This window comes from Vicia villosa, linkage group LG2, assembly GCF_029867415.1.
Source record: "Vicia villosa cultivar HV-30 ecotype Madison, WI linkage group LG2, Vvil1.0, whole genome shotgun sequence".
In the NCBI taxonomy this organism is placed as follows: Eukaryota; Viridiplantae; Streptophyta; class Magnoliopsida; order Fabales; family Fabaceae; genus Vicia; species Vicia villosa.
Window position 1 is genome coordinate 186,102,991 of NC_081181.1, and position 17,795 is coordinate 186,120,785.

General features: G+C 31.6%; 2 protein-coding genes across 5 annotated transcripts; one reads left to right on the forward strand and one right to left on the reverse strand.

Annotated features, from left to right (window-relative positions):
- Positions 1 to 757: 757 nt before the first annotated feature.
- Positions 758 to 5,936, reverse strand: LOC131653258 (chloride channel protein CLC-c-like). Of its 4 annotated transcripts, none has more exons than XM_058923349.1 (7): positions 5,628 to 5,936; positions 4,235 to 4,491; positions 3,576 to 3,776; positions 3,321 to 3,498; positions 2,627 to 3,159; positions 1,322 to 2,450; positions 758 to 1,149 (listed from the first exon to the last, which is right to left on the reverse strand). In XM_058923349.1, the coding sequence occupies exons 1-7, from the start codon at positions 5,631 to 5,633 to the stop codon at positions 1,054 to 1,056; spliced, it is 2,400 nt and encodes a 799-aa protein (XP_058779332.1). In that variant the 5' UTR covers positions 5,634 to 5,936; the 3' UTR covers positions 758 to 1,053. The 4 variants fall into 4 exon arrangements, with proteins under 4 accessions (XP_058779332.1, XP_058779331.1, XP_058779333.1 ...); XM_058923348.1 differs by lacking the exon at positions 5,628 to 5,936 and adding an exon at positions 5,039 to 5,603; XM_058923350.1 differs by lacking the exon at positions 5,628 to 5,936 and adding an exon at positions 5,053 to 5,602.
- Positions 5,937 to 11,564: 5,628 nt separating this feature from the next.
- LOC131653259 (eukaryotic translation initiation factor 6-2) lies at positions 11,565 to 15,657 on the forward strand. Its single transcript, XM_058923352.1, has 8 exons — positions 11,565 to 11,705; positions 13,080 to 13,130; positions 13,245 to 13,341; positions 13,483 to 13,568; positions 13,904 to 13,948; positions 14,506 to 14,636; positions 14,953 to 15,063; positions 15,150 to 15,657. Exons 2-8 carry the CDS (start codon positions 13,121 to 13,123, stop codon positions 15,405 to 15,407), a joined length of 738 nt encoding a protein of 245 aa, XP_058779335.1. The 5' UTR covers positions 11,565 to 11,705; positions 13,080 to 13,120; the 3' UTR covers positions 15,408 to 15,657.
- The last annotated feature ends 2,138 nt before the right edge of the window (positions 15,658 to 17,795 follow it).

Genomic DNA, 17,795 nt, shown 5'->3' on the forward strand with positions numbered 1-17,795 from the left:
TAGTGTATAAAAATATAACTGCACACATTTTTAACATTTCTAATTAAATTTATTCTTGTTCCATAACACTTAATAATAATAATAAGTTTCACAAAACACATAATTTTTATAAAGCCCATAAGCAAAATGATACAAAAACAAATAAACAATAACACTTCTTAAAATTTACTAAATAGTTGTTAAATGTACTTATATATATATATATATATATATATATATATATATATATATATATATATATATATATATATATATATATATATATATATATATATATATATATATATATATATATATATATATATATATATATATATATATATATATATATATATATATATATATATATATATATATATATATATATATATATATATATATATATATAAATTACATATATATTTAAGATCAATGGAATGTTAATACATTTTCTTATACTCAAGGCAAGAAGAATTACATATTATTTATACATAAATAATATCTTTGTAGACTAATATGTTAAATTGAGAATCACCACAATAGACAATAAAATTTTCTCTTTCAAGATTTAATATTGTCGTATGTTCAAAACTGAATTTAAATTTAAAACTTCTAAATAAATTGAAAAAGACTAATATCATCTCATTCAAATACTTCTCAAGTAGAATAATAGTTTTATTTCAATTGGCCAAATGTAATATCAACAACATTGTACAAGGAAAAAAATAGTTTTACCATAAAATTTTACAAAATCATTCAAAAAACTCAACAAGCAACAGAACATGAAAAAATAATTGACCGTATACTTCAACACTGATTGGTGTTGTTGTCTGATACCTGTATAGTTTCAAGAGCATTCAAATTGACTTCACATAGAAAAAAGAAAATAATAATAATAATAACAAAACATATATTACACGGTTGCTAAATACACCCCCATCAAAACTATGCAGCAACTGCATCTCTTAGCAGCATTTTGTTTTTGCTTCAAAGGCTCTCTGAAGAATTTGAACTCACTTTATCCTGTAAAACTTTGATCACCTCAATGATGCTAATGAATTATAGATTCTTTCTTCAGTGCCATTTGTGATGCTTGATATCAGGGTAAAGTCCCAAAACATGTTCCGGCATGAAATCGTGGCGCGTCAGAATCCCGACTATCGGAGGTCTCTGCAAAGTGTAGAGATTGTCAGCAAATTTTGTATCAAGGGTCCGCTTAGATTAACTTATTCGATCTTATCTACTGACGTAAAAACACGCGAGACTGTTTCAGAAGAGTTTATGAAAACAATTTATGCGTGTAATATCGACTACTATTATGTATGTGCAAGTAATATCATACCTCTTGGCTCTTCGGAACAACACACATGTGCCTGAGTCCTTGTTGACGGAAAATAATAGCGGCTTTAGCAAGTGACATCGTCTCAACCACAGTGTACGGTGATGTATTGGTTATTGGATGAAGATCAACGTACATGTTCAAATCTTCGTCTTCGATATCTAAATCCTCTAATTTGACTCCTTTTCCCGATCCCGCCTTTCCAAAATCCAGCACGGAAATATTTTCTAAGATACTCGCGTTTGCGAAAACCCTCTCTCTTGTAAAATTCTTCGCCTTTAGTAAAACTAGTAAGTAAGACCTTAGCACGAGTCCACACAACTCTGGCGAGTCTGTGAAAGGCGGTTCGTCGATGACCGGAAACCCGTTGTGTCCTGTAGTGTTCAGAACATGTAAAATGTTCCCGACCGTTTCGATGCCAGAAAAGGACATTAATGGACCCGAGACAACATCGCGTGTAGCTATATTCCTCATGTATGCTTCGGCGTGCGCTTCTAAATAAGGAAGTCCTTTGATCTTCAATATTTGATCATAGACACCTTTGTTGAAAATATCGGCCACGGATTTCGAGATTAATAATGCCACCATGACGAGTGGAAGTAACAAGAGATCATTAGTGAGTTCGAGTAATATAACACAAATCGAGACTGTCATTCTCATTGTACCACCGAGGAAAGAGGCTGCTCCTAGGAGAGAAAAGAGACCTCGGTCGAGTTTGGTGATTGGTTCAAAGAGTCTACTGATAACACGGCCGTACGCAGCACCAGCAAGTATCACCGGGATGAAAAGTCCAGACGGAACAGCGATGCCATATGTGATTATACCGAGAAAGTAAACAGCTGCAAAGAAGATAAACAAACTTGAAATGTGAAACTCTTTGTTTATCTTAGGACTGAATAGATTACGAATAGCATCGTCGTTGGTGTTTAGAAAGAGGGAAGCAAGATCGTTGTAGTGGCCCGGCGGACATTGGAAGATTTTGTATTCTCCCGACTCGTCAATTGAGGGACAGGCCACCGTCCCTTCAATAGGACAAGGGATGCAGTTTCCAATCCATGGTAGGAAATAATAACAACATGATGTTAAAAGAGAAACTGTAATTACAAGAGAGATTTTGAAAAATGGACCCTTTCTGCAATAAGAAGAAAAAGAAAGAACTGTTAGTTACGATGGTAATACACTAGATTAGACTAAAAGCATGTTTGGATAGACTTATTTAAGCTTATGGAAATAAGCTATGATGAATGGTGATCAGAAAGAAGCAAGTATATTGGTTAATAAATATTCAACACAAGGGCGAGAACATACTCATTGATGATGCTATATGAACGAACGACCTTGTCGACGAGGAAATTATAAATGCTTCCAAGAATACCAGCAATAGTCGCCAACACTATTACTGCTAAAATGTCGCCGCCACTATAGGTTACTTTGGCCGAACTAACATCATACAATATAAGACCACCTTCGCCAAATAGTCCACATTTCCCGGTCGAACAAAATTGAATTCCGCCTCTTAGAACAATAGCAACTACTGCTGTAGTAAAAAATGCCCTCCAAAGTAGAGCACTCCTCCACCAAGAAGCTGCCTCTTCAAGGGCAAAGAGGACACCACCTACTGGAGATCGAAAGGCGGCCGCAACACCAGCAGCAGCACCACAAGTAATCATGTCTCGCCGGTCTCGGTCATTTTTGAAATACCTAAGCCAACTCCAAGTCAAACCGTACTTTTTAGACCCGCCTTGCCCCAAAATAGAAGCTATGCATGCTCCAGTATGAACCATAGGTCCTTCTTTTCCCAACACAAATCCAGCAGATACTCCAAAGATGGAACCAAAAATCTGTCATGTTCAAATCATAAGTTTAGTAGAATTGATTTTACTTCCAAAATTGATTTTATCTTAATCACTTCTAAATGTTCATGAATTATGCATCTTTTATCTGCAGAAATTCTAAAAATGAGAGGAAGTAAACTTGGTTCTACTACTTTAGTATTATTCACCTTTACAAAAAGAGTGCTTGGAGCCAGAATCGAGTGAGCATCGATGCCGTTGAGATATGCTTTAACCTCCGGAATGCCAGAGCCTGCTGCTGACGGAGCAATGAAAGCACAAAGAGCTGCAGCCGCTGCTGCTAAACTCATATTCAAACCGGCATATACTAGAAACGCCTCAAAATATCTGCACTACAACAACTGTTCTATGAGAATACACGAACAACAATTCGAACATTTTTGTGCCGATAAAACCAAGCTCACCTTTGTTTCGACATGAGACTAGTTGTAAGAAGAAGCTTGAAACCAGCTATGTTCTCGACAGCAACGTTATTGAAAAGACCAACCAATCCGGTTCCTAATCCAATGAGAAGAGCAAATACCCATTTAAGTACGACGTATTGGAATATCTGAACCTTCTTCCTGGACCTCCAGTCCTGGTTAAATATTTCACTATCAAAAATCCTGAAAATTACAGAATAAGTATTCTTGCATCAAAAAGGTTCATATTCGCTGATAAGTGGACAAACGCTGAAGCGTAGCGTAACTTGACCGTGGTATTAAACAAATTTTGTTACTCTGTAACCCTAAGCATTACATGATAGAGAACAACAATGGTTACTCGATTGTTGGAGACATACACAATTTTTTTATAACTCCGTATTCGGTCCCGACTAATCCGGGGACCAGTAAGAGCCCAATTGAAGCCAGGGCAAAGCTCTGTATGGACTAACACAACACATGAAATGTTAGCACCTAGCAAGATTCGAATATGAGACCTTAAGAGAAGCAGACTCTTAGATCCCGAGTTTTCACCAACAAGTTAACCCTTTGGGTTAACATAGGCACAATTGATATTTTCAAGCATCAGTTTCGCAATGATATGAATGTATATTATACGAAAGGACTTGCATGTTACTTACTCATAATCGAGACTTTCGATAGGGCAAAGGTTGGAACCGACTATGGCAATCTGAGAGGTAGTATTAATCCTCTTCACAAGAAGAGGTTCTTCATATGTCATGTTCCTCTCAGAAAACTGTGACCAATATCTTCTGATTTCTTCGCCATTTCCATCAAAGCTACCATCATTTTCTATATCAAGCACATCATCACCATGGTTTACATTTTCTTCTTTCTCCATCTTCTCGGTAACTTCGTCCGATGATGTCACAGGAACCTAAATTACAGCAAATGTATCAATCATTAATATTCCCAAAAAAAGTTAAATAGAAACAGCAATCCAAACCACATCATAAGCAAGGTATCTTAAAATTCAATACTAAAATGAAAACTTTTTCCTACCAACATTCTTTTTGAGTCTCAATACTAAAATGAAAACTTTTTCCTACCAACATTCTTTGGAGTGACCACAGTTTTCAAACATTATACATATGAGAAAACTAGTTTTGACCCGAAGCTATCATCTATGAAGCACTTACACTGACATCAGACACAATATTGACAGTCTGACACGTCGACATCAATAACAATTTGAGAAAATTGAATTATTAAATGCCACGTGTTTCAGTGTCGGGTCTCACACCAACTATCAAACGACGAACAGATCTTCAATCTGAAGTGTCAGTGCTACATAGATTATTAAAGAGTATACTTCAAGCCTAGGCTATTCTTGAAATTGTCGGGTCAACTTACAAATTGAAAATGAGCCGAGTAATACACATAGACTATGCAACGGATTACTACTAAATCATAATATCCCAAACCTCAAATCCGGTACCGTTTTTAACTAAGAACAAAACCATCTGCAGGTGGACTTGAGTTCGGAACACATAGCATCAGCATGCAATTGCAGCTGCACCAATCGCATTTAACCATAATTTTCCGCAATATCAAGGATTTCCTTTAACCAAATCAGAACTATTTAACCTTGGATTAGCTAGTTTTAGTAGCATATCAATGAAGAACATGAGAAAACATCAACATTGAAAAGTGCAATAAACTAAGAAGCACAGAGTGTCCGAACACGACACCAACACTGGACACAGATAATAATTTGAAAAAGAGACTGATTCGGACACAGACACAAACACGTTTTTTCCAGAGGTGTCGGTGTTACAGAGACAATAAAGGTGTCTGTGTTACAGAGACAATAAAGAGGTTGGTCATACGTGATCAACCAATTGGTGTAAGATCGAACTCCACTTCTGAATCCAATCCAAACTCAACCAATTATACATCTCTAAAAAATTGAAATCTTCATCAAAATAAATCATAAAAAACAACAATCCATAATACAGAAGCATATAAAACATTTAAATTATAGATAAGATTTCATAAGAAAGATATACATACACTCATTATAAATTGCAGCTTTTGAACTCAAACTCAAAATCTTCAAAGCTTTACTTTGCAATAACCAATAATAATGCTTCTGAAGTGTTCCAATTATCAAGATCACAAATAAATTAAAGTTACTTCTCAATCATCACTTTGCAAAGTCAAAGAACTCTCTACACTTTGATGGATACAACAATCTCAAAAGGACACTGTTTCTCTCTCTATGTCTCTCACATGAAACAGCTACCACAAAATTTGACTAATTTAAGGAAAATAAGATATATTAAAAATGTTTTTTTTTTTTATAAAAAAATTGGAAAAATTGGGTTTTCAATACCCACAAGAAAAAATGATTGGAGTCTTTGAATACCTGAAGATAGATTTGAATTTTAATTTCAGGTTGTTCTTATCTTATCTTTGAATAAATTAAGTGGCAAAATAAATAAAAATAAAAATGATGTGTTAACATGTGTTAAGTTCAAAATAGCAATATTCCTAATATTAAGTATGAGATACAAGGAAATGAATACCAAAAAGTAAGATGTGTTTTTTATAGAAAAAATGACATTGATTACTCAATTTTACATTTTAGGAAATTCTAATAAGTATTAATTAAAAAGAAATATTGAAAGAATGTAATTTTTAGTTTTAGGAACAAAATTGAAATGATTGAGGATGTAACAAACAATCTTGATTAAGGTTGCATACAAAAATAGTCTCCAATAAAAATAACATACAACTTTATTCCATTAAATGAGTCTATTAGTAGTTTGACAAGAATGTTTGATTAAAAAGGCATGAATTCTAACTCATGAAATCTCTGGCTTTTTTAGTAAAACAAATTATTAAATAAAAAATAATAAAGACTCATTCTTAGTAAAAGTAAAATTCTTAGTATCAAACTATTAGGAAAAAAAAGTTATTTACAACTTATAATTCAAAAGAAAGTTTTTCTAATTTTTTATGTTAATTTTCTAATTGAAAGTTCCTACTGCGATTTAAGAGTCTTAAATAAATGTAGAAAGTTTCATTTTTGTGTTGTTAGGCTAAATATTAATCTTATTGTATACGCATTAAAGTCTTAATTTTATATTATTCAAAGATAAAAACGAATTTAGAATAAGTTAAGAGGAGATTGGTGGCACGATGTCACGTTTAATGTTTGCCAAACAGTTGTACAACAAAGATAAGTTGTTCCCTACACGCAAAACACTCACTGCCGGTTGCTGTTACTCGATTATCATGTGACTATTTGATGCTGAAAAGGACCTTAATTTATTTGCCTAATTTTATATTCTTTACTTTCTTTGCACTAATGTTATGAGTTTTTATTTTAGAACTATTTTACTTGTGGTAAGTTCCACCTTTGTTTGCAAAATGTCTATCATTTTCATTTAAGATTTGTTTAAGAGGGAAAAGAGTCTATCCTAATGCAAGCAACCAAAGGAAATGTGGTACACATGGATGCTATTGTGGACTATGCAAGTTGAATTTCTATTCCTTTAGGACCACCAAATTATTGGAGAGAGTTTTTGACATGTCATTTTTAAGCCAACTATTGTGATCTTGAGTTAAGAATTTGTACTGGAAAATCTTAGGTTATAATGTTGGACGCGATAAAGAAAAGACTCGTATGTTAAAGCTCAACGGATGCACAAAGTTGAAAAGATTGTATTATGATAATACAATATGTATCAGAGGCTTGCTATTTGTACACCAAAAAATATACACCATTCATGTAGACCGTATCAAATATAGCATAGGTATATGTATTGTTGTGTCAGAATAAAGGAAAATTAATAATTAAATATTTTTTTAAAAAGCAAAACCGTGTAATGCTATGGTGTAAATGCCACTTTTAGTGTGCAAATAACATTTCTCTAAGTATTATGATAATTCAATATGGATAAAGTAAAAACGAAGTTGTGGATTGATAGTCATATTAAAGACTTATTTGTTAACTTCTCTTTTGTGATGTTAATTTCTCTCAAGTTGCAAACTAATTTTTTAATAGTCTTTCTTTGTTATTACCTTGTTTTTCATTTTATTTGAAACACATTTTTTATGTTTGGCATGACAGACAATTGTGGTTTATTATGCCATCTTTTATTTGACATGTGGGTTCTAGGTGAAGAGGTCCACATTCTTCCTAAACAATGCCAAGATTTACCTTTCCTATTCCTGGTTGTTACTAGATTCACGACTTGATAAGGAATTTCTTTTATCTAGAACTCTTTTAGCTCTTTGATGGGGACTACTCTCGATTTTATACAAATCATTTGTTGATCCAGGTCGACCATGTCTTCTACGAAATTGATGTCTCTTATGATGGACATAAGTGGGGGAGATGTACTCTTAGTTTTTTGCAAGTTTTAACTTCACTACATTGGTATCCTCGTTGTTTATGAGTATTTTAATGTTAGATACAAGGTGGACGGGGTTGCTCTCGATGTGTTCAAGACAAGGTTTGCCAATTATGATGTTGAATAGAAAAAAGGGTGTTCACTATAGGGATGTTCAGAACCAAACCGACCAAATAGAAAACCGCTAACTGAATCAAACTAAACTGAAACCGCAAAAAAATGCATTTGGTTCGGATGTGTTTGGGCCATTTTTTCACAAAATTGTGCGGTTTGTTTTGCGGTTTATATTTTACAAACCGAACCAAACCGCATTATGTTACAACCCAGACTTCATTTAACTCACATCCAACTAAAATCCAAACCTATTACGCCTTAACCTTACGATTACGAATGCTTTTATCCTCCTCACACTTAAGGTTTCAGTTTAAGTCTTCTTAAATCTCTCTTAGCGATATCACACATTCTTCTCATCTTCTTTTTCATGTACATCTCGCCTCTTTCTTCTCTAGTCTCTCGTCTCTTATTTTCTTTTTCATCTACTTATTTTTCTTCTATTGTCCTCTTTTTCAATTACCTTTTTAATGCACCTCTTCTTATCTAATCTCTCCTTTCTCTTGCTCTTTCTTTTTCATCTTCTCTAATCTTTCATCTCCTCTATTTTTTGTGTTTCATTATAATATTTTTGATATTGTTTTATACTACTATTTTATGTTTTTTATTCAACTTTTCTCTAATTTTATTTTTGTATATCCTGCACAATTTCCACATTAAGTCGAAACTCAAAATTGCTTTAAGGGTATGTTTGATTTAGAAGAGAAGTTGTGAAGAGAGAAATAGATAAGAGAGAGTGTGAGAAGAGAGAAAATGATAAGAAATAAAGTAGATTTGAAATAGTGATTGGTATAGGAGAATGAAAGGAGAAATAAAGAAGAGAGAAGTGTAATTTTTTTTAAAAGTACAATAATGTCCCTAAACTAAATAATACTTCTATCAAAATTAATTTAATTTTGCATTTAAATTCAATTAATTAATTAATTAAATCATTTTAATTTAATTAAAATATAAATTTTTAATTTTTATCTTAAAATAATTTATGATAATAACATTTTGATAATAATACAACGTAAAGTAGTATCTTGTAGGCAATATTTGTGAATGAAATAACTTACTGAAATTAAATAGTACTAGTTTAACTAATAACATAAGGGTAAGGGTAATTGGGGGAAAACAAGAACTCAGTAGTTAAAAGTTGTTTCCTTTGAAAAAGTGCATGGGCCCACAAAAATTGATCTCTCTTCTCTATTTCATCTCTCAACCAAGCAAGAGACATAGACTATTTCTTTTATACTTCTCTCTTGCTAAACTCTCTCTTGACAAGATCATCTAAAACAAACACACCCTAAATGCGACTACAATAATTTGGATAAAGTCTATGGTGAGGCGGGTTAAGACTTAAGATGAATATGCATGGTTTGAGAGTTGAGTAAGACGTGATCGACGGAGATATTACGAGAGATAGCACCGGCAGATACATGTGCATATTTGCAACAAATTTTGAAAAAATCTAAGTTTTGAAGGTTGAGTTGCTAGCCATAATTATTGGTATTGAACAATCAAACATTATGCATTGTCATAACAACTTAGGGTAATGCTAACTTGTGTCCCTAGGGCACAAGTTAAAAAACCTACTTTTAAAAATTTTGTTTTGAAAAATACAATAAAAAAATTAATTTTATACTTTCATTAAAATTAATGCACAAATTCCAAAATATTATTTCTCCAATTAGTGGACACAAGTTAGCATTACCCAATATCTTAATATAAAGTAATTTTTATCGTGCTATTCAAACAATGAGAAATGAGAAGGTAATTCATTGGAACTTGTAAAATAAATGGTTCAAATGTATATTACCTTTGACGAATTTAACATTTTTCACATTTTTTTCAAATAGGTAAATAATTGCGCCAATAAATTGGTCAATCGCAATCATCACATCCTGGATTATGTTTGGTGGGAAATACTTTTTATTTTAATCAAAGAGTATTTCTTCAAAGACCATTTCAAATTATCTAACTTTAAATTTTCAAGTTTTTTCCACTTTTATTTTCTTTTTTCACATTATTATTATTATTATTATTATTATTATTATTATTATTATTATTATTATTATTATTATTATTATTATTTTCCTTCGATCAAGGTCTCTAATATATATATATATATTTTTTATTTAGTAGTATAGTAGAGTTTATCTAAAAATATATAGGATTAAGTATGTTTTTAGTCCCTATAAATATCTCAAATGACATATTTTAGTCCCAAAGTTTTTATGCATACAAATTAGTCTCTGCTATTTTTTAAAATTTAAAAAACTTTTTAATTACCTTCAAATTTTTAAATTTTTGAATAATTTTTTTCATACGTGTTTAGAATACTATAAAATATTTCTTTACTAAATTATATAATTTTTTAAAATGAGAAGAATTAAATATGAATTTTTTAAATTTCAAAAGATAATGATAAAAGTAATGCAAATCTCGACTTAGAAATCAAATTTTGAGTTTTTTAAGAACTTTTTATAACGTTCTAAATATGTCTGTAAAACAATCATTCAAAAATACACATCGATTTTATAGTAGAGGCTAAAACTACGTGCACAATAATTTTGTGGGAATCAAAACATGTCATTTTTTTAATAGCGACTGTACTGACCTGAGGATCAGAACCAGAAAGGACCACGCACGTCTTGCACAGTGTTGATGATGCCGAGGAGGGGGTGTACCTACAAGGTACTCCGACGATCAAGTCAGTAGGAACACATATACGATTTAGTGTTTAGGGTTATGAAATTGTGTTACCTAACTCTCTCGATGGAGAGAGTTTATATATTACTCCCAGCGCGTGACTAACGATCCGTGTTTTGGGTTGGATTGTGGATTTAGGCCCAAAACGCGTGACTTCTAGAATTTTAGGAGTAAACCTAAGGATCCTGGGAGACTGCTCGAAACCAACTTTTGGGCGAGCAGAGGAGTGTCCCTGGTTGACGGGGACGAGATCCAGAGAGCTGATATTCGACCAATGGTGCTGGAGCTGATATGATAGTCGAAATCATGGTTAGCTCGGAGACGGGCAGAACATAGAGCGCTATTTCCGCCCATGATTGATTGGGCCTTGGTCGTTGGGCTGTCCTAAAGTGGATGTGGATTGAACCATCTCTTCTTATCGGATTAGTCCAAAACAACAACCAAAAATAAAATTTAATAATTTTACAGAGACTAAAAACACATTTAACCCAAATATATATTATAAAATTCTCATTTAATTTTCTATTGGAATGTTTACCTATTAAACTATGTCCAATAAAAAAAAAGTATTTTCTTAAAGACTTTTTCATAAAAGTATGAGATCAACTAAGTTTATCTAAATTTTAAATTGTCTAAAATTAAAAAGTAATTTTTACTAAGTTAAACAACGGCACAAATTCTTAAATAGTTTCTCAAAACAACCCTAACAAAAAAAATGCTTGGAGAAGAGGTTTTATATATATTTTTTTTCATTTCTAAAAATTTATTTTATTTACAATTAAAATAATACCAAAAAAATGTGTGCAGCCCACGTAACAAAGTAGTACAAAACACAAACCCTAATTTCCATCTCTCTCACTACCACGGCAACCTCTCCTCGGTCGCCACCGTATTCTCCACCGTCCCACCCTAACCGCCGCATCAGGTATTCCTTTCTTCACCATCACAGCGCCAACGCACTCTTTACCTTGAAATTCAAAACCAATACCCCCAAATTATTTTGTTAATTTTTTGTGAATTTTAGCTTCCGAATTCTTGTTACTAGTTTTTCCCCTTAGCCTTTTTCTGTTGTTATTGAATTCTGTTGCTGAACTTAAATTACGCACGAAAAGTACGTTTTTTTAATCCCAATATAAGCAAATTCAATAATTCAAAAAATGAACAGCTTTATTTATAAAAAAAGATTTTCAAAGTTGATTTTTTACTGCTGAAGAAGTTGTAGGAGGTGTTTGTTTGGAGTGTTTCATAATTGGCATTGGTGTTGCTTGTTGGTTTGTTGAGTTGGGTGTTTCAATGTTGAAGTTGCTATGAAATTTTATAGGGAAATTGTTTTTGAGTTAGGAAACATTTGATATTTTTGAATGTTTGGGTTTCTAGTGGAGGCGATATTAGTGGCTGAAATTTCATCCTTTAAAGGTTAATAAGTGGGATTTTGCAGGTTCAAACTTGATGTATTTGCACAACTATCAATTGAGCTGGTTTAACGGACAATCATTTCTATTTAGTTGATATGTTATCTGTATATATATATATATATATATATATATATATATATATATATATATATATATATATATATATATATATATATATATATATATATATATATATATATATATATATATATATATATATATATATATATATATATATATATATATATATATATATATATATATATATATATATATATATATATATATATATATATATATATATATATATATATATATATATATATATATATATATATATATATATATATATATATATATATATATATATATATATATATATATATATATATATATATATATATATATATATGACTGTCCTTGGGTTATGCATAACTTCAGGTTTGCATAACTAGGATTGCTATTGTTTGTGGAGTTTTTGATTTAGATGTTTCTATGTGGAAGTTTCTAAAACTAAAAGCCTAACGGGGACATTGTTTTCAAGATTCTAGTGGAGAAATTTTCATTCTTTTAAATTTTCTTTGGAATTTGTTTCTAATTTACTTAATATGTTAGTATGTAAATATATAGGATTGTCTATGAAAGAGTTGTTATGAGTTCACACGTCACGCTTTCTCTTTTTAAATGTTCTGTCTTAACAATCATATTCGAATTTCTTGATGTTTTATATAAGGCGAACCCTTTTTCCCACGCATTGGGAATGTGGGAGTTGCAACTCAAAAGTGATTATATATAATTAGCGTGTATTGTTAACATTGTTTGAATTTATTTGCATTTGAAATATGGTTCTTTATTTTTTTCTGATTAGAATTCTAATACTGTAGATCTTCCATTTGAGTACTTGAGCTCAAGATTTTCATCAGTCATGGCAACTAGTAAGTGAGACATACATTTACATACACAGACATATATGAATATATTTCTATATTACTATGTGGTATTCTCTGGTGTAAATGAGGGTATATTGAATGATTATATGTATTCTGCAGGACTTCAGTTTGAGAATAATTGTGATATTGGAGCTTTCTCTAAACTTACAAATGCATATTGTATGGTTGCCATTGGAGGTTCTGAAGGCTTCTACAGGTTTTTCATTCTTTTCAGACTAATGAAAATAATTTCCTGGGTTAATTTAAGTTATACAAGTCAATAGAATTTATTTTTAAATGGTTTGAAATTGTTATGGCAATTCTCTAAATGAATAAAGTAATATGGTGCTTGACACAGTGTATTTGAATCTGAGCTATCTGGTGTTATCCCTGTTGTAAAGACATCTGTTGCTGGCACCCGCATTGTTGGTCGTCTTTGTGCTGGTAAAGCTTTTCTTGTCCTCATTCCTCATGGCTCCATAGTTCGTCCTATTTCTTGTTGTTTGTTATTCCCCCGTCTCAATTTTCTTCAAGGTTATGCACACTTAAGAAAATCATTGAATATGCTAATTTCTATGATAAAATTAGTTTCATTTGCTAAAATATACTTTTTAATACTTGTTAGTGGAGTAATCAGGTGAGATGAAATACAATATGTAAGCGTACGCTAATGTAAAAAAGGGATAAATGATTAGTCTGTAATTTGAAATGACATTATTTGACTGTGTTGTTTTAGTTAACATAGATAGAGTTTGACTGGTTTTTCCATTGATTTGTAGGAAACAAGAACGGGCTTCTCTTGCCCCATACCACCACAGACCAAGGTAATTTTAATTTTTGTCACATGGGTTGTTTATTATATTTTTCTTTTGTACAAGGCTATTTTTATATGATGTACTATAGCATATTCAAAACACCTTTGTAAATCTCATTTTCCTCAAGATAATAATAGAAGCCGTTACTCGGTAATTAACCAATGATGCTGATTTCTGTTGTCAGCACGGATGAGTCGATAAAGTTACCCTGTTTCTTTGAAAATAACAGACACTAATACTTCTGTGCAATTATATACAATTATGAAAACTACTGGTTTAATTACCATCACCAAGTTACAGACTCCCTTATCAGTTAGCTGAATTTTTCAAGTTACTAAGATCCGTTTGTGTGTGTGCAAATCGCATAATTTTATCAACATTATAGTCTCAAGGCACTTTCCAGCTTTCTTCTAACATGTCTTCATTTGCTCCAATTCTCTCTGAGTTTGGTTGGATTTCTAGAATGTCACCAGTTCTGTTTCACCTTTCTTTGTCACTTTGTGGTAATTATGCTATACGAATTCAAAGTTATGATATTGATTGTACTTTCATGGTTATTGCTGCAGAACTTCAACATTTGAGAAACAGTCTACCTGATCAAGTTGTTGTTCAGAGGATAGAAGAAAAACTATCTGCTCTGGGGAATTGTATTGCATGTAATGACCACGTGGCCCTCACTCACACTGATCTCGACAGGGTATTGTCTTCTTGTGGATTACAGATTTTATTTTCCTCTATTAATAAGTTATTCATGTTTAAATTATCTTCCTTTGTATCCATCATTGTTATATCCATTTATTTGTTGAATCTTACATAGTTACATATGACTTTATTCCACTCAAAATTTCTAATTTGTAGAAATATTATCTTGGAATGCGTGCAATCTATTTTTTGAAACTTTAAATATGACTTTATTCCACTCAAAATTTTAATTATGGTATCCTTAACATGTGTCCTTAGGGCACAGGTTAGCAAGACCCTACTTTTTATTCATTGTGGAATTATTTGTTCAGGAAACCGAGGAGATAATCGCAGATGTTCTTGGAGTAGAAGTTTTCAGGCAAACCATTGCTGGTAACATTCTTGTTGGTAGTTTCTGTGCCCTCTCCAATAGTGGTGGTTTGGTGAGTAAAATACGTAATTTTCCTTTAAATTCATATATTGTCTGTCTATACCGTCTTTTGATCACCGACACATACACTTGATACAGGTCCACCCTCACACTTCCGTAGAAGACTTGGATGAACTTTCTACTCTACTTCAAATTCCTTTGGTTGCCGGAACTGTGAACCGAGGTAGTGAAGTGATAGGTGCTGGAATGATAGTAAACGATTGGACAGCATTTTGTGGTTCAGACACTACAGCAACAGAGCTTTCTGTAATTGAGAATGTTTTCATGCTGAGGGACTCAAAGCCTAGTGTCATTGTCAATGAGATGAGGAAATCCCTCATTGACAGCTATGTTTGAAAATTGGTAATAGTAATGACTTTTGTTAAGATGTTTTAAAGTTTGGTTATAGTTTTGTGTAATGCAATGTTCCAAAAAGGATTGTTTGGGGGATCGGTTGTTGATTGCCGGGACCTATAAATCAAAGGTATATTTGGTTTAGTATGGATTAATAGAAAAGTGATGCTTAAACTTGTGTCGCGTGTTTTGAAATCGGTCAAATCATGATGTAATTTTTGTCTGTGGTTATCCTATGCCCTTGTTTTTGTTATGTTCAATTGTTTGGTTTTGATTTAGCTTGTTTGTTTTTGCTAGGGGTGCTCAAAACCAAACCAACCCAATAGAAAACCGCAAACCAAACCAAACTGAAACCGCAAAAAACTGCATTTGATTCGGATTAGTTTGGGTCATTTTTTAACAAAACCGCATGGTTCGGTTTGCGGTTTGTATTTTGTAAACCGAACTAAACCGAATCAAACCGCATTATGTTACAACCTAAAATTTACTTAACTCACATCCAACCCAAACTTAAACCTATTATACATTAGCCTTATGTTTACGAACAATTTTTTCATTCTTACACATATAATTTCAATCCTGATCTTCTCAGATCTCTAATAACATTATCGCACCTTCTTTGCTACATACATCTTCTCTCTTCTTCTATAGTCTCTGTACTCTCTTATATTCTTTCTTTTTCAACTTCTCATTTTTATGTAAATGTTCTGTATTTCAGTTTCATTTTTATCGCACATCTTCTTATCTAATCTCTCAACACTTTTTTTTTCTTTTTCACCTTCACTAATCTTTCGTCTCTTCAATTTTTTGTTTCATTATAATAATTTTTATATTATTTTATGCTATTATTTTATGTTTAATATTCCACTTTTGTCTAATTTAATTTTTACATATTAAATGGAAAATTGTTGTCAAAATATGACGAGTTTTGTTGTTATTTGATAGTGTATAAATGTCTAAATACAAAATTATATTGTCATCTATATGTGTATGTATGGCTCAATAAAATATTTATAAAAAACCGAACCAACCGAGCCGAACCAAACCGCATTAGTTTGGTTCGGATTTTTTTTAAAAGCCAACCGAACCAAACCAAACCGCACTATTTTTTCTCTTGCGGTTCGGATGATTTTTTTCGTCAAAACCGCCCAAACTGCACCGCGAGCACCCCTAGTTTTTGCTCCCTAGCTCCCTACATTGCTCTTGACTCTGCTGAGTTTCGTCTGTTCTTAAGCGAACAGTTTACTCCCACAACTGGCGGCACATCTTCCAATTATAAACAAGCACCAACTTGCCATGGTTTTCTTAGTAAAAGCTTAATACATTTAAATGAAGTCCTAAATCATTACTGCAAACTCTATCAGTATAAAATTATGCAGTGTAGAGGACAGCAAACACTACTGCTATTTGCCACTGATTTTCTCTTGAATTTCCCTCACTATTTTTATGAGCAAATTCTATTATTCTATTAAGAACTACATTTATGATTTTAAAAGGAGATTAAATATTGATTCGATAAAATAAATAAAGATGTATTTTGTATTGACCAATTTATCTAGCCAGTAAAAATTTTTTTGCAAGTAGGCTAGTAGTTGGAATTTATCATATAAATAAATGGAGCGGCTCACATCTTTATCTTTATATTTGATGTCTCTATATAATTATTTACTGAGTTGACCTTTCTTTACAAATTTATTTATCATTTATATGTCTTTTTTCTTTCTATCAATGGTTATGGTTTTAATTCTTCCATTACATCTAATTTCACATCTATTGGTTGTAACAGTTGTATTACTAATCAATTTTATCATTGCATTAATAAAAAAAAATTATTAGCCATTTATTTTACTTAATCATTTTCACTATATTAATTAATAAAATATATAATATTAATTATTTTCAAATATTATATTGTAAAATGTACTAACCAATTTTTACACTCTAATAATCAATTTGACTTTTATTAAGGATTTTTTTTTCCAGAATTCATTAACCAAATTATGAATTGAACAAACCAACCTTATACGGGTTAAACCAACCACTCTCGTACCCCAAATTCGGATAATTTCAATGTGAAGTCGATTGATTTACTACGTCAAACTTTATTTTTTAATGACATGACACTCAATAATCTAATTAAAAATTATATTAACCAACTTATTACACTCAATTAATCAATTTTATTTTTCACTTAAGACTACATTTTTAATGTCTAAACACATTAATCTAATTATAAAATATATTAACCAAAATTTTAGATACCATTATCAAAATTTATTTTGGAGCAAGAAAAAGCCAAATATAAAAATGTCAAAAAAAATTATGAATATCACTCTTCAAATTTGTGAATAAATATAAACGTAAGAATTTGGTGTGAAAATAATATTTTTT

Bases quoted from the DNA above. Each gene is read 5' to 3' on its own strand.
- LOC131653258 (XM_058923348.1), bottom strand. From the start codon at position 5,077: ATGGTTTTGTTCTTAGTTAAAAACGGTACCGGATTTGAG. The intron at 4,492-5,038 runs GTTTGGGATATT...GCTGTAATTTAG, and splicing joins AAAACGGTACCGGATTTGAG to GTTCCTGTGACATCATCGGA. The intron at 3,499-3,575 runs GTGAGCTTGGTT...GTTGTAGTGCAG, and splicing joins AGTCTCATGTCGAAACAAAG to ATATTTTGAGGCGTTTCTAG.
- LOC131653259 (XM_058923352.1), top strand. The intron at 13,949-14,505 runs GTAATTTTAATT...TTATTGCTGCAG, and splicing joins CCATACCACCACAGACCAAG to AACTTCAACATTTGAGAAAC. The intron at 14,637-14,952 runs GTATTGTCTTCT...TTATTTGTTCAG, and splicing joins CTCACACTGATCTCGACAGG to GAAACCGAGGAGATAATCGC.